We start from the raw sequence: 16481 nt of genomic DNA on the forward strand, positions 1-16481 counted from the left end.
AGTCCACAGCCACTCCAGCACGTTCCGCACCAGATGATGCTTCAGAGACGAGGTCCATGCCTACTTGTCATTCTTATAATGTATCATAATGCATTTATTCTGTAGTGATACCCTCATTATTAATCTCCCCTGTTTCCAGTGTAGTTACCTAGTCTGGAACTATTTCAATTCAGGGGATGTTTGTTTTCACCGCCTACTGGATACAAACCACAATGCAGTCATTTAAAGAATATAAAGATCAAAGAATAGAAAGGATCTAGCTGTGCATGTGACTCACTGTTCACAAGCCTAAGTGGAGAGGAGAGTCCTATACAGGTGACTCTTTCATGAGGACTGTTTTATAGCCAATGACCTCACAAATCCCTGAACTGGGGAGTACCACTATATAACAGAACTTACTTCATATCCTGCAGTAGAATGTAACGGGAAATATTTTTTTAAAAACCCTTTCATCCCAATTATTATTCTATAGAAAATACAACTATAATTCCAAAGCCTAGAAAAGTACCTGGCTTATTAAAAGTGCACATTAAATATTTTAAAATTAATCAACTAACTAAGCATTCAATGGAGAACCACAATCTTAGGCTGAGATGTGGATGGAAGCAATAGGCTGAGCTAGAATCAGCTAAATCCCCATGCCACCACCCCCACCCCAGCACACACACACTTTTGCGCCCAGGAGCTCCTTGATTTGTGATTTAAATCCATGCCTTGATACAGGTACAAATTATTACATAACCTGGAACTTTGCATTACCCACCAGGAGTTTAAAATCAAATGTTATATCCTAGAAGCCACTGATCTGCCATGGAACTGCACTTTTATTTCTAATGCATTTGCTTGTGCATGGTTCAGTAATCCAGTGACATCTTGGTGTTACTGAAGGGAGTTCTTTTAAAAGCAATAAAACCAAAAAAAAAAAAAAAGCAATAAAACCAGGGCTTTCCTGGTGGCGCAGTGGTTAAGAATCCTCCTGCCAATGCAGGGGACATGAGTTCGAGCCCTGGTCCGGGAAGATCCCACATGCTGCGGAGCAACTAAGCACATGCGCCGCAGTTACTGAGTGTGTACTCTAGAGCCCGTGCTCCGCAACAAGAGAAGCCACTGCAATGAGAAGCCCACGCACCGCAAAGAAGAGTATCCCCCACTCGCCACAACTAGAGAAAGCCTGCACGCAGCAACGAAGACCCAATGCAGCCAAAAATAAATTAATTAAATAAGTTTTTTTTTTAAAGGGAAAACTAATTATCCATGGATCAGCCAAGATTTGTGATGGGATGCCTCTCCCCTTTCTGAACTGTGTTTAACATTCATGAGAATTGGTTGTTTTCTCCCCCTTCGATAACTGCCTCACTGAGTATGACAGATGAAGGCTGTAAAATAATTGCAGCCTCCTTGGGCACTGTACTTACCTTTCTTCAAAGGATATTTTATTTAATTTTCTCTGCTGATCCTTACGAGTCAGCAAGCTAGGTAAGGATTCTTAGTAGCCCCATTTTACAGCTGAAGAAACTGAGCCGAAGAAAGTCTAGGTGGCTTCCCAAGGTCATAGAGACAGGGCAGGGACACCTCCCTGGGATTCCTGGCTGTGTTGTTTTTTTCTCCGTCACCCTACACTGCCTTCCTCCTAACTGCTCACCGGGCACTTTAATCTGCTTTGGTTTCCTCCACGACACCCATGGAGAACATGAAGTGATGTCTTATTTTACATGTATTATCCAGATGCTTATTTTTTTTTTCTCCAACTTCCTCAGGCAAAAGCCAAAGAAGAGAAACTAAAGAAGTGTGGTGAAGATGAGGAAACAGTCCCACCAGAGTATAGATTAAAACCAGCCACGGTATGTTGTTCGCCACGGTGTGTGACAGCAGCTCACTCCTCCTGCCTTCGCATCACATTTTGTCCTGTCTGTCCCCATGATGCTTAAGGACGTGTCTGATATTAACTCTGAAAAACCTGAACCCTTTATTCTCTGTCTTCTACAGTTGGACCCTTTAAAAGAGGGTTTCCTAAGTAATGACCATGTGGTCATTAAAATTTCCACAAATTCAAGTGTTTCAACTATTAACCATGCTTGACATAGCTCCTTAACCTTAAAGCAGAAGGAATAATTTGGGAATAATATTTTCTCTAACTGCTATATGGATAAAAGCACATAGATCTTCTAACTGGTAGATAAACATACAATGATTTACCAGTATCCTCAGTGAAGATGGTTTTGTTATTGTTGGTTTCAGTTTGACGTGAGGATGGTGGATTTATTCCTGTACTTATATTTGTAATTTATCTTTGAAATAATACACATAAACATATGGTGGAAAATAGCTACAATGCTTATATATGGAAAGTTTCTCATTTTTTAGAAACATTCTAAATTGTGAATTCTGAAAAACCAGTTTTATAGGAATGATATCTTATCTCTTCACCCTGGGTTGGAGAATTGAAGCTTTTTTCAATCTTTCATTGATGTAGCTGCATCTTTCTAGCCAAAGAACTTTTTAAAAATTCTACTTCCTGGGCTTCCCTGGTGGCGCAGTGGTTGAGAGTCCGCCTGCCGATGCAGGAGACACGGGTTCGTGCCCCGGTCTGGGAGGATCCCACGTGCCGCGGAGCGGCTGGGCCCGTGAGCCGTGGCCGCTGAGCCTGTGCGTCCGGAGCCTGTGCTCCGCAGCGGGAGAGGCCACAACAGTGAGAGGCCCGCATACCGCAAAAAAAAAAAAAAAATTCTACTTCCTTATCCAAAAGATGGAAATTATTTTTCAGTAATTTTTTAAAATTAATTAATTATTTATTTATTTATTTTTCGCTGCACTGGGTCTTCATTGCCGCGTGTGAGTTTTCTCTAGGTGCGGCGAGCAGGGGCTACTCTTTGTTGCGGTGCGCGGGCTTCCCATTGTGGTGGCTTCTCTTGTTGTGGAGTGCAGGCTTCAGTAGTTGTGGCTCGCAGGCTCTAGAACTCAGGCTCAGTAGTTGTGGCGCATGGGCTTAGTTGCTCTGCGGCATGTGGGATCTTCCCAGACCAGGGCTTGAACCCATGTCCCCTGCATTGGCAGGTGGGTTCTTAACCACTGTGCCACCAGGGAAGTCCCTTTGGTAACTTTTAAAGAAAAGTAATTGCATTATATTTTATAGCATTTGGTTTCTTGATTTTTACAGTTCAACTCCTTATTCTGATACTTTATAAAAGAATTAATTTGAAACACAAACTCAGATATATGGCAAAAAAACAATCTCTCCTCTCATATCCTGGAATTTCTAAAACAAACTTAATGGGACAAGAAAGCAAAATTTTCTATTTCATTTTAAATGTATTTTTAATTTCATTTTACAGGATAAGGATGGAAAACCACTTTTGCCAGATGTTGAAGAAAAACCCAAGGTTAGGAAATAAGGGTTTTTTTATATTTAAAAAACAATAAAACTGTAAGGTATAAACAGATAATTTTGACAGACCAGATCTCACCATAGAGACTTGCATGCCAGCCTACTATTAAGGAGAGAGGAACTTTTGACAGCAACACCTGGCTTAGATCTCTGACTCTTTTTCACATAGTTTAATGATTATTTATCTCATGAATTTTTACTAAAATATTACAAACTTACAGGTGATGTTCGTTGAACATTAGGAGCCAATATCAATAGGGCCCTTAAATTAGGTTGTTAGCACTTGGTTTGATCCTAATTACAGCATCAAGTGCTCTGATGATTCTATGCTGCCTTTACTTAATTTGGTGTTAATCAGCATAGTTACCTATCATTATGATATTAAGCAACTACATTTATTAGTCACTTACTATGTGCCTGACACTACACTAAATGGTGTTGTATGTTATCATTTTGAGTCCTCACTGAATGAGGAAGACACTATTATTATTCCCATTTTACAGGTGAGGAAATTGAGACACAGAAGGATTCTGTAAATAGCCCAAAGTCAAACAGCTAGGGAATAGCAAGGCTAGGACTCGAAACTCTTGTCCATCCAACTCTGGGGCCCAGCTTCTGAATTACATGCCATTCTGTCATAGATTAGAGCATGTGGAGATGTTGACTAATTACAGTAAACAAATAATACCACTTCACCTGAAGGAACTAGGGATAGCAGAACTTTCCTGCCAAAACCCCATGTAGTCATAGGGAAGGAGTATATGATCTATGTTTCCTCTGACTTATTCATAAGGAAAGTCACTGGAAGTAGGAAAAAACAATCACATAAGGAAAAACGATAAAGATCTTCATTGGAACAAACAGGCAATCTTATTTGAGCAAAATTACTCTGAAATTGAAGTATCAGGAAAACTTTTAACTAAATAAACCATTAACATGTTTGTGGTACTGAGGTGTTTAGTATTCCTTATTTGTTGCATGACACTTACCTTACATTGATAAATGAAACATATACCCTGTATAAATTAACTTTTGGTTTTAGATCCTAAAATATAACATAATATGTGTTTACCAGAAAACCTTTTTCTCTATGAAAGGTTTTTTCTTTTATCAAAGTAAAAATAATTTTCTTCATACTATATAATATTTCTTATGTTACAGCCCCTGAGTGAATCAGAACTCATTGATGAACTTTCAGAAGATCTTGACCGATCTAAGTGTAAAGAAAAACAACCTAAGCCAACTGAAAAAACAGAAGTATGTTTCTAAAAATAAAAATCTCTAGGTTTTGTTGGTTTTTAATGTTTTTCTATAATCTTAAAAATGTGAGACCAAAACTTTTAACAGGAAGTGGCTGATAAAAAGGCCCATTTTGCCATCTTTTTTCACATGCGGTTTTCATCTTGCCTGTTTCTGGATGTGCTTTATTTTCCCAGGCCGACCCTCATATTCTTACAGTTTAAGTCCTTTAGTGAATTATTCCTTCAGGAAGGCATTCACACCCATGCTTTTCTTTCCATTCCGGCTTCTGTAACTGACCCAGTTAAAGTTGTCATCACTCGTCACCTCAAAATGGCAATGGCCTGTGTCTTTGGTCTCCTTCCAGCCCATCCCATATGTTCACCGGCATTATTCTTTCTCAAGCATGTTTGTAGCCACAACATTCCCCTGCTCCAACCCTCAGGAGTTCCCATTCCCTACAAAAAAGTTCCTGCTCATGTATTTGGGCCCCAGCTTCCTTTCATGCCAAGATGTGTCCCCCTATCACTCAACTCAGATTGTAAGTACTTGTGTGTTTCCAAGGCTTTTCTCTTATGGTTCCTTCTGCACTAAAATCGTAGTCATCCCTTGAAGGCTCAGCTAAAATATGGCCTTTGTCTCCTGCATTTCCCTCCCCAAAGCTCACCACCCTTCCAACTCTTGTTAAGCAGAATACAACACACCAGGGAGGTCTGTCATGCTTTCTTTATAGATCCCTGTTGAGGCATGTTGCAAACAAGATTTTAGCTGCACTGGTCTTTACTTCTAACATTTATACATATTTTTAAATAGTAAATTCCTTGAAAGAAGAGCTCATGCCCTATTAATGATCATCTGCTGAGCACCTTGCATACAGGATAGGGTTCCATAAATGTCTGGATTAAAAACAATCTGTTTGAAATTTTACTCTTGTAACAAAATAGCACAGTGATTGTCAAACTTCAGTACGCATCAGGATGACGTGGAGTGTTTGTTAAGGCACACATTACTGGGTCCCAACCCCAGAATTCCCGATTTAGTATGTTGAGGTGGGGACCAAGAATTTGGATTTCTAACAAGTTCCCTGGTAGTGCTGAGGCTGCTGATCCAGGGACCTCACCTTTAGAACCCCTGGGATAGTCTTACTACCTTGCATTTGTATGTAGCTATTTACAATTCACAGGGTGCTCTTAGATATATAAAAATGAGGTATTTAAATATTGTATTGCATTTATAATTGGTATATTATTGTTACATATTATATGATGGCAAATAATATAAATAATAATAGTTGATAAAATTCACTGAGCTTACTGTGTTCCCAGGTATACTACGCAAAGCACTTGGCATGTTTTATCTCATTCAAGGCCCCTATCAACCCTTGAGATGTAGGTACTATAATTGTTCTCATTTTGCAGATGTGGAAACTGTGTCTCAGAGAGGTTTAGTAACCTACCTAAGGTAAGAGGTGAAACCAAGGTGAAGTAATGGTAGCTGAAGAGTTTCAACGTGCCTTGACTTATTTACTGCTCAAAATCCTTGGGCATTCAAGAAAGTCATGCTCACAGCAGATGGTTTAGCAGACTGTATTGTCGGTCTATCATTGTTCAGTGTTAATAACCGGATATTTCTAGAAGTTCATCATTGTACCTGCTTCTTTCTGCAGGAGTCTCAGGCTGCTGCCCCTACTCCTGTGGGAGAGGCCGTGCCTCGGACCTCCCTGTGTTGTGTGCAGTCGGTCCCGCCCCCATCAGCCTCGGCGGTGAGTGGTCCCCTGGGCGCTGAGAAATGTCTTGAGAAAGTAATGTTCTTCCTCCCCTGCCCTTTCTGCTGTGTATTACCGTCATATTACTTTATTCTAACAAAATAAAAATAAAATCTTAGATAACTATATTATCCTCTGTTTAGGCTTCTGGGAGGAGCTAGAAACTCAGGCTAGATTTAGATTTTTAATTCAACTGCTGCAAACTGTTTTGTTTTGACCTTCTGAAATTGTTTCTAGCTCCTCGGCTACTGTGGTTAGTCATGCTTCTTCACTTTCCTGTGCCTTTCAAGCTGATTTTTTGTCCCACAAATAGCCCAATATTACTTTTTATTGACTCTCCTGGTGGAATCATCTGCACCTTTGTCATCATGACTCCTCTTCTCTCCCAACTGGAGGGAGACAGGTGGACTCACTTCCTTTCCCCTTCCTTCTTTTCTTGCCTCTCTCTCACTTTCTCATTTTTCTATAAAGTATGATATTTAACTAGTTGAATCTGTTTTCTTTTGAATTCAGTGAGTTTTGTTTCCATTAGCAGATAGAATCTGACTCAGAGAATAACAGCTGATGGAACTATGTTCCGTTAGTACAGACTTAGTGAATCTACACTCTGAATAACTAACTCGTTCTAGATGCTTTGCAGTATCTTCTCATTAAATTTTCACAAGGACATTGTGAAGGCTGTTCTGATCATGTCTCTCTTATAAACGAGGGAAATGAACTTCGAGTTGACCTTGAGCAATTCACTTAACCTTTCAGAACCTCAGCTGAGATGTACGATATGGCCCCTGCTCTCAGCCCCCCTTCAGGTCTAGTTTGGCTATGGGCCAGGTTCAGGTTTACAGTTTAGTTTGATCATTCTCATGTGGGAAAAGGGCAGCAGGAACATGGGTGAAGGAACTGCTTTCCAGGAGGAACTCGAAAAGGTTTGCAGGTGGAGGACAGGATCCTACTGAGAAGTGAGAACAGCACTGTTTTCCTGAGGAGACCAGCAAACCCAGGACAGCCCAGCACAGAGGTGTGGAGCCCTTCAGGTATTGGGGTATGTGCATTTAGTTGTTTGAGAGAAGAGGGCCTTGAAGAAGATGTAGGACAAGAGTCCTGGGTACCCTGAGTGGCTGCTTGCTGCCAGGGAAATCCTGGGTGCCAGCTGCAAGTCCCCTCACAGTCCAGGGTCTCCCTCCTGCCTTAGATAGGACGTGATCGCCTTTTTATTTGGTGTTTTCAGGGTACCCTCCAAAAACTTTTACACTGTGGTATTCAGGCAGAGGCCACAGTGTTTGAACAGGAGAGGAAGAGAGAATCTGGGCAGAGACTAGTGAAGGAAGTAGGCACAGAGGCAGTGATTGGAATCAGAAAGACAGTAGCCAATATTCCAGGGCAGAACTCTTGTGACCTAAACATGTGTCATCTACCTGTTGTGTCAACTGTGACTGCCAGGGCCTTAGAGCCGAGTTAGTTCCTTTCCAGCTTTATCCTGACTGTAGAGAGTTGAGCATTGGATTTTTAATGGAGAGAGAGGAAAAAAAAAAAAAGAGCTTGTTTTTCTATTCTTTGACCGCCTTTCCTGGGCCTCTACTCCACCAACTGTGGTTACCACAGTTGCCAAGTTTATCATCACTGAGGTCAGTTGGCATTTTTGGGACTGTGACACCCATGGGAGCCATAAAGAATAGCCGCAGAGTGTGATAAAGGTCAGAGAACTCAAGGGAGGCTGGAGGATCAGTGAGCAAAAGGAAACAGAAAGCCCAGGGGAAGGGGATGAATGTCTGCCCTCTGCAGTTCTTGCAGAAAAAGAAAGTTTACTGAGCAAATTCCAAAGACCTGAGTTCTAGTTCTGAACCTGACAACAAAAATAGAAGCTTTTGTCATTGGTCCTATTTCCAAATTCTTTAGCTCTTAAGACTGCTGCTTCTCCTAGCTTTTCTAACTGGGTTTCACTTATTTCTTGAGCCAGAGGGCACAGGCTTGGGAAGCAGTAGTTTCCAAAGATTCTGCAGCAGAGAGTAGAAAACAGAAGTGTGAGCAGGTGACTTGGATCAGGTAGTAGTCAGACTGCTTGGCTAAGACTTGGGGACCACTGCAGCTCTTAGTTACAATCCCAAGCAGGTTGGAAACATCAGGGATGTTTGTTGCCCCCCAGAACAAAAATCTATGCAGTGTCCAACCACTAGGTGGTGATAAATCACTTTCCACTTGACGGCCCTTTTTTCACTGGTGATGTTTACTTTTGTGGTGCAGCTTAGCAGCAAAACAACTTTTCTTACTTAGGATGATGGCTAATCTATATAAAACAGAAAGATGCTTTTACTCTAAAATTCCAGTATGTACTCCATGTGAAGTCATATTCTTTTACAAGAAGAATAATCTTTGAGACTGTTTAATACAGGAGCTTTCACACTTTTGACCAGAGTTGGAAATTCATGGATTCTGCAACCCAGGACCCACACGGTAGAACAATAGTTTAGTAAATGATACTTATCCTTGATATGCATGATGCATTCTATTTTATATTCTTCATTTTAAAAAAAGTCCTGACCGGGCTTCCCTGGTGGCGCAGTGGTTGAGAATCCGCCTGCTGATGCAGGAGACACGGGTTCGTGCCCTGGTCCGGGAAGATCCCACATGCCGCGGAGCAACTAAGCCCGTGAGCCATGGCCGCTGGGCCTGTGCGTCCGGAGCCTGTGCTCCGCAACGGGAGAGGCCACAACAGTGAGAGGCCCGCATACCGCAAAAAAAAAAAAAAAAAAAAAAAGTCCTGACCATGAACTACTGAATAGATTTTAAGAGCTCATCATGTATGGATCATGACCTGTGATTTGGAAAAAGCTGGATCTAGTCCTCTCTTTAGCCCAAACATAATGTATCCTTTATTCTCCCTTTATGCCATTTATGTTCTGTGTTCATCCAGTTTCATTTTAAATACCACTGTGGTCAGAGCTCACTATATCACAGGGAGCACATTTCATTTTCAACAACTGGACCACAGGTAGACTGTTCTCATTGGGCCACTCAGGTTAATAAGTCACAGGCCCTCACATGAACTGGCGTGAATCCATTCTGACCAGTAGAAGCCACATAGAGAACACAAGCTTCTGTGCCTCAGTAGAGGCTCAGCCAGAGCCATTGCCTCCGGGGCCCAGCTGTTTCACTGGGAAGAATGTCCTCTCGAGGGCTTCTCTGAAAGCTTTCCTGTGCCATCTCTAGAGCAGTCACATAAAGATCACTTCTTTCTTCTTTCCTGGCTTTCAGCTTCTGCGTGGTGTTACCCATTCTCTTAACTTCCTAATTTCTGAACCAAAACACAGGTTAGATCTTAAAAGTTTCTCAGTGTCAGTACATAAATTGCACACACTTAATGTTTAACATAAGAAACTTGCTCTGATTTTTAACACTTCAGGATTTTTAAACATAGATTCTAATTCAGTTGATTTTTTAGATTATTAAAAGATGACATCTGCTTCTTATCTAGGCCTGAAATAAGGATATGCCCATCTGAATTGCTTGTTGTAGTCTCTTTTAAAAGGAACGCTTAACCACCTACTTAGTATACCCCCTGATGTGCTTTTAGAAGGACATGGGGCCAGATGATGCTGTAGAAGCCTTGGCTGGAAGCCTGGGAAAAAAAGAAGCCAGTCCAGAAGTTGGAAAGCCTGTGGAGGATAAAGTCCAGGTAATGGCAGCTCACATACTTCTAGAAAGTAACTCTCGTTGATCGCCCTGACTCCCCAGATAACTCAGTCATTTTTAAAAATTTCCTACAACACATGACCAGCTGTCTTTCTCTGTTATTGTGCATGTCCTGTTTAATAAGCAAACCCTGAGTGAGCATCAGTGTTTAGGTGCAGCAGTGGATGGCTGGCGTGCAGGTATCAGAGTTCTGAGTCTCACCTTGTCCACCTGCATTTCCATTGCTGAGGACCCAGGAGAGAAGTGGCACTGCCTCTACCACTCCTCACGACTGCCTCTTAGCCCAGCAGGCTGAAGGGGTGCTGTCTGAGCCTGCTAAACCAGGACACAGTGTCAAAGATAGAGTTGCTTTGGGAACCTAACAATGGATTTGTTGACCTCAAATTTAGTCACGCAGGCATCCACTTTATGAGAAAAAGATGTATTAACAATGAAAATGGTTTAATTTTTATTTAGGAGAAAGCCAAAGAAGAAGATCGTGAAAAACTTGGTGAAAAAGAAGAAACAATTCCTCCTGATTATAGATTAGAAGAGGTCAAGGTAAAGAGGCTGGGATCTTTTTCTAATTTATTTTAATTTATATTGAATTTCATATACATGAAAAAGGGACATGCGAACAGACCTGGGATATAAAGATCATGTTTCTTAGTATTTCAACACCAAATAGTATCAGTTCACTAATATCCTGTTTGCACACCAGCTATGAAACTAAAATATTCCGAAGTGGCCTTTTACTCCTCCCTTAGGTGAAAGAAATATAATGTCTTAACTACCTAATTTTTGCCTGTCTAATAGGTGGCTTGTTAGAATACCAGAAGCAAAGAAAACTTAGGAAACCTTTAAACAGATAGGAAAACCAAAATGAGCAACAATCACTTCCTGAGGAAAGATTTACAAACCTTAAATACAAGTTGACAAATAAGAGAGCCTACTTGACACTGAATATAGTGAGTGATAAACTGACCCATTTCTTTTATTTTGAACGTAGCTTGTACAGACCAAGTGCCAAGGGGGAGACCGCTCCTTAAGAGATATGCCACTTCATGAATAATGCAGGAAAATCATATTGATGCTTCTCGTATGCATGCAGGTGTACTAGTCCATTTATTTGGCAAAGGCAGGAACTATACTGAGCTTTCCCTGATTGAAGGTTTATTATTCTGCTTCCTTTCTGCATTTCACAATTCAGCTGAAACCATGGCATTTCTATTCATTTCGGCTTTTTCGTTTGCAAGGTTCTTAGACTATGTGGCCCTTAAGCAGCTGTCACATTTGAAAAAGGCTGGTCAGTGCCCATAACTCTCTTCAGGGTAGGAGGTTGGTTACTTTCTCTCTCCTTTTGCTGAATTTTAGTAACAGTTTTTAAGAATGCAGCTGACTAGCTTTCCTGACCGCTTTATTCTGCGGTTGTTTCATCCTTCTCTGAACTTGTTGCTCCCACCCACTATTACTAACCTGTAGCTTTATAACATTTCCAGGTGCTGGCTTGATCTCGTTTAAATCCTATGTTGTTGTTCTTTAGCTCTGCTCCCATCGGGCCTCTTCAGTAGATTCAGCTCCCTGAGGGTAGACCACAGGTTCCCCCTTCCAGACACGGGATGATCTCAGTTTGAGTGTGGAGCAGATGTGCCCTCATCCCTGTTCCTATGTGTCACTTGGGAACTGTGCTGCCTTTGCAGCTAAGGATGGTGGAGAGCAAGCCTCAGGCTCTGTTTCCCTCCTCACTGAACAGTGGTCAGAAGGTACATGTGAACGTGCAGAGGAGGTGGAAATGGGGGTAAAGGAGTTTGTCAAAAGGGAAGCTGGTGATACTCTCAACCGTTGCATCTCCTTGAATTTTAACAAAACAAAAAAACACCTTGACCAGTTTATCAGGAGAAGTACACGGTTGACCCTGGAGCAACACAGGTTTGAATTGTGTGGGTACACTTATATTTGGATTTTTTTCAGCAGTAACACTACAGCACTATACCTTCTGCAGTTGGTTTAATCCATGGATTTAGAACCACAGATACAGAGGGCCGAGTATAAATTATACACAGATTTTTGACTGCTTGGGAGGTCCATGCCCCTAACTCCCATGTCTTCCAAGGGTTAACTGTGTGTATAAAGAGAATCTTGCACTTATTTTTGCGTTTGTAGATACGTGGGATTTACCGTTTATTTATAAATCTTCTTTTACTAAAGAGCCCCAAATGCTTTATCGATTTTGTCCTCTTACTCAGAAGTGGCGCTCAGAGTCATTTGGAGGTTGGCATCATCTGAGCCTCAGGGGGAGCTCCCTGAGGGCAGGGATTTGTCTGTCCTACTTTCTGTGGTATTCCCGGTGCTTAGTAGAGGGCTTGGCGCAGAGGTAATTCATACTAGTTGGATATGCTGCCTGTACAGTTAACCAGCTTTGTCAAGGCAACTTGTGCGAAGCCCACTCCCCAGGCAGGTGAGGGTCTGATCGCCGTGCTCCCTCAGTGTCCTGCGCATACTGTCGCCGCCCCATGTGCCACGCACTGCATTAACTGTTCACGTGCTCCCCCTACACTAGTGTGGGCTTCTGAGGTTGGCAAGCCACGCTCAATCCATTTGCAGCCCCCGTGCCTAGGGAATGCCCGATGTGTGCCAGCTGTTTGATGACATGAGCTAATCAGAGGATATTTCCGGGTGAGAGAATCTATTTCCTGAAATGATGAATCAGATTTGTAATGTACAATATCATCAGGTATAACCTGTCGACCTCTTATAATGTTTACAAGGTGTATACTTAGGATACACGTGAAACGACTCAGTGCCATGTTTTTGTCTCCCTGCATAGGATAAAGATGGAAAACCACTACTGCCAAAGGAGCCCAAGGAACCACTCCCAGTAAGCAAGCCAGTTTTCTCTTGAGTGATCTCTCTCCTTTGGCCCGGATGATTAATTCGGGGAGGGCATAGCTTTCTGTGGAATGAGCTGATCAGCATATAAACAGTGACAACATTTTGAAGAGGAGACTGATGAGGTGGTGTTTGTTGATACATTTCCTGGTTCTTTGCAGCCCTTGAGTGAAGACTTTCTCCTTGATGCTTTGTCCAAGGACTTCGCCGTTACCCCAAGCACTTCTTCTCTTGTAAGTCTTCTGAGATTCCTGGTTTTATTTCCTTACTTTTAGGGTAGCAGAAATAAATGGAAACTTGTGACTTAGAATCTGATGTGGGAGCTGAGGAAACAATCACAAAATTAATGGCCCTCAACCCACTATAGCCATAAAAAATGTGTTCCATCATGAAATATTGGTCCGGCCCAGTGGATGTTTCCGACAGTGTAACTAATTGAACCAATGAGCATGCACTCTATCAAGTATACCTACGAAAAGAGAATTTAAAATTGAGTTGTCCAATACATTTAAAAAAATAAATGCATAAAAATATGAAACAATACTGAAAAGCATTTTTCAGTATTTTTAGGGAAGATTAACCCAACTAAACACCAGGATTTATTAACAGTAGTGATAAAAAATACAGTTCTGATTCAGAAAGCGAAGCCACGGGCCAGTGGGAAAACAAATCCAGAAATGAACATAAATGACAGATTTAGTGTTTCTTTAAAATGAGAAATCATTATTTCAGAAATATTCTAGAATAATATACCATTTAACATTAAGAAAAAAGTGATACAACTGAAACTTCTTCATCCCATATACCAAGTATTAAAGCAATAGTAGCACATAATTTTATACCTAATACATGATCAGAATTTAAAATGTGATAAATCTTTAATTTAGGCAAGCAAGGCCATGGGAGACAGGCATGGCCATTTGCTGCTTGTGGCACTGTGAATTTCTAGCAATTTTGAGAGGGCACTTGGCAGAATATAGCTAGCACCACTTCTAGAACTTATTCAGAGCAATTAATTACAAAGCAGAAAGCTGAAAACTCCAAACAACCTAAACGTGCAACAAGAAATGTATAAACTATAAAACTCTAAATCAGTAGCTTATTGAACGTTTAGGATAATAAATGGGAATAGGAAATTGTATAAAATAATGCCATGGAATAGGACATAGAATAAAAATGGCTTTTAAGATGCTGTGTTGCTGTGCTTCCATTTGGATCAAGAGAAAAACAATCAAAAAGCTATACTGAGAGTTGTATTTAAGAGATGGTATGTGGGCATAATTTGCATATACCATATTAATGGTCAAAATCGTTTGTTTGTTTTCTTACAAAAGCAATTTGAAGATGCTAAACTTTCAGCTGTCATCTCTGAAGTGGTTTCCCAAACCCCGGCTCCAACCAACCACTCTGCAGGTCCACCCCCAGACACTCCGGTAAGCAACAGAGTTTGCCTACTTTTTTCAGCAGCAACAACAAGGAGAAAGAAAATAGGACTCCTCCTCAGAGTAAATGAAAATCAACAAAATTGTTAGGAATAACAGGCACCTTCTGTTTCAGAAGAGATAAGACTGGTGAGACAGGGAGATGACAGAGAATATCTAGAATGATTAAATATATATAACAATGTATGTGAAAGTATTTTACACACAGTGAAGGAACTTAATATTGTTGCTTTATTAGAATTGAAGTGCAATAATACGCATTGTGTATATGTTCGGATTATTAGATTTTTAAAAATTACTTAGCTTTCCTGATAATTGCTGTTCTCCTCCTTTATATTTTTCCTGATCCATGCTATAAATACTACTCATTATTTAACCTCAAGTTTACTTTAAGGAAGTGCTCAGTGTTTGAGCTTCTCTCTACCCCCAAAATTTACAAACTCCTCATGGAATAGCATTGTTTTCCTCCCATTCACACCAGTAAAAACTTGTCATTTTCATGCAAGTAATAGAAAAACCTCAGTGTCAATATTGTTTTAATTATTTACATGTTCTGAGGCAAGACTGCGGGACCAAAGCTTTTCCAGACTTCCTTGGCAGTACCAAATTATGCATTATCCAGGAGACCACGGCACATCAAAAGATAAAGAGATCGCCCTAAACCAGATCCCCATCTCCTTGGTTGAGAAGAAGTGCCTCATTTGCTAGTTGGAGATGAAGTAGCTTTAGTGAAGTCAGCTATGCTTCCTTTCCTTTTGATGAAGCATCAAAGCTTACTTAATGCTGTACTCTGAGATTCTGAGTGAATTTTCATCCTGTTAGGTTAATGTGGGATCATCTGAGAATATCCAGAGGCACAAATGACAAAGCCCAGACCCAGCTGTGGGTAGCACCACCATTAGCTGCTATAATCCTGGGCTCTAATGAAGCACTTAAAACCAGTAAAATGCCCTCTCTCCATGTGTCTATGTGTGTGTGGATGTACACACACCCACAATGACAGAAGTCCCTGTGCAACAGAAAGGAAGGCTGCCATTTACACTTCATTCTTAATACTCAGATTCTAGGGGCCCCTGTGATTGAGGCTATTAATAAACGTCCACAATCGAAATCCTTTTTGCCTTTCACAGGTATGTTTTAGAATTATGCCTTTCCCATCAGAGTTTCTAGTGTTAGTTAATGTTTTATTTGAAGATATCATTAAAACTAGGTATAGGGCTTCCCTGGTAGTGCAGTGGTTGAGAATCCACCCGCCAATGCAGGGGACACGCGTTTGTGCCCCGGTCCGGGAAGATCCCACATGCCGCGGAGCGGCTGGGCCCGTGAGCCATGGCCGCTGAGCCTGCGCGTCCGGAGTCTGTGCTCCGCAACGGGAGAGGCCACAGCAGTGAGAGGCCTGCATACCGGAAAAAAAAAAAAAAAAAAAAAAAAAAAAAAAACTAGGTATAAATCTTTATTTACAGGAATACACTTGGGAATCAAAGAGTAAACTAAGCTATCATAATTCATGTGACTTTTCTTTGCCAGGAACATACCTCTACATATATTGAAAGCATCGTAAAACATATTTTCTAGAAAAATCAGGCCAGGAACCCCATCTTTTTGGGGAGGGACCTATTTTCTCAGAAGAGAAAGACATCCAGTGGTGGGGTGGGGTAGACAGGTGCAGACAAGTGCTGAGAGTGAAAGATGAGGGAGAAAGAACACCAAGCGAGGACCGCCGATCCAGCACCTCTGCCCGTCTCCCTGGTGACAACCCCATACGCTTATAGAAGTCTCAGTGGCAGTGTCAGGGCTGCACTCCAACAGGTGACCTGATTTGGCTAACCAGTGACTGATGCAGATTTACTTTTTAGCGGAGTGACGACAAAGAACTTGACGATGCCCTGGATCAACTTTCTGACAGTCTCGGGCAAAGACAGCCTGATCCAGATGAGAACAAACCCCTAGAGGATAAAGTCAAGGTAAAAGAAAAAAAAATCATTAATAAGTGAAAATTGGACGTTTTTCTAGCACAGAATACCCTACCCTCCACACAAAGAGGAAAACCCGCTCTGACTTTGCCTGGAGTCAGTGAACGGTTGGATAACTTCAG

General features: G+C 41.3%; 1 protein-coding gene across 5 annotated transcripts in view; it reads left to right on the top strand.

The window, feature by feature from the left end:
• Positions 1–16481, top strand: part of CAST (calpastatin) — a 120947-nt gene that overhangs the window by 87847 nt on the left and 16619 nt on the right. For all 5 annotated transcript variants that reach the window (XM_067031377.1, XM_067031379.1, XM_067031378.1 and 2 more), the window contains 10 exons: positions 1758–1841; positions 3333–3380; positions 4547–4642; positions 6291–6386; positions 9958–10059; positions 10533–10616; positions 12883–12933; positions 13106–13177; positions 14279–14377; positions 16243–16350. In XM_067031377.1, the coding sequence (XP_066887478.1) occupies positions 1758–1841; positions 3333–3380; positions 4547–4642; positions 6291–6386; positions 9958–10059; positions 10533–10616; positions 12883–12933; positions 13106–13177; positions 14279–14377; positions 16243–16350 (840 nt within the window). The remainder of the gene's footprint in view (positions 1–1757; positions 1842–3332; positions 3381–4546; positions 4643–6290; positions 6387–9957; positions 10060–10532; positions 10617–12882; positions 12934–13105; positions 13178–14278; positions 14378–16242; positions 16351–16481) is intronic.

Source organism: Kogia breviceps, chromosome 4 (assembly GCF_026419965.1).
Source record: "Kogia breviceps isolate mKogBre1 chromosome 4, mKogBre1 haplotype 1, whole genome shotgun sequence".
NCBI classification, from domain to species: Eukaryota; Metazoa; Chordata; class Mammalia; order Artiodactyla; family Physeteridae; genus Kogia; species Kogia breviceps.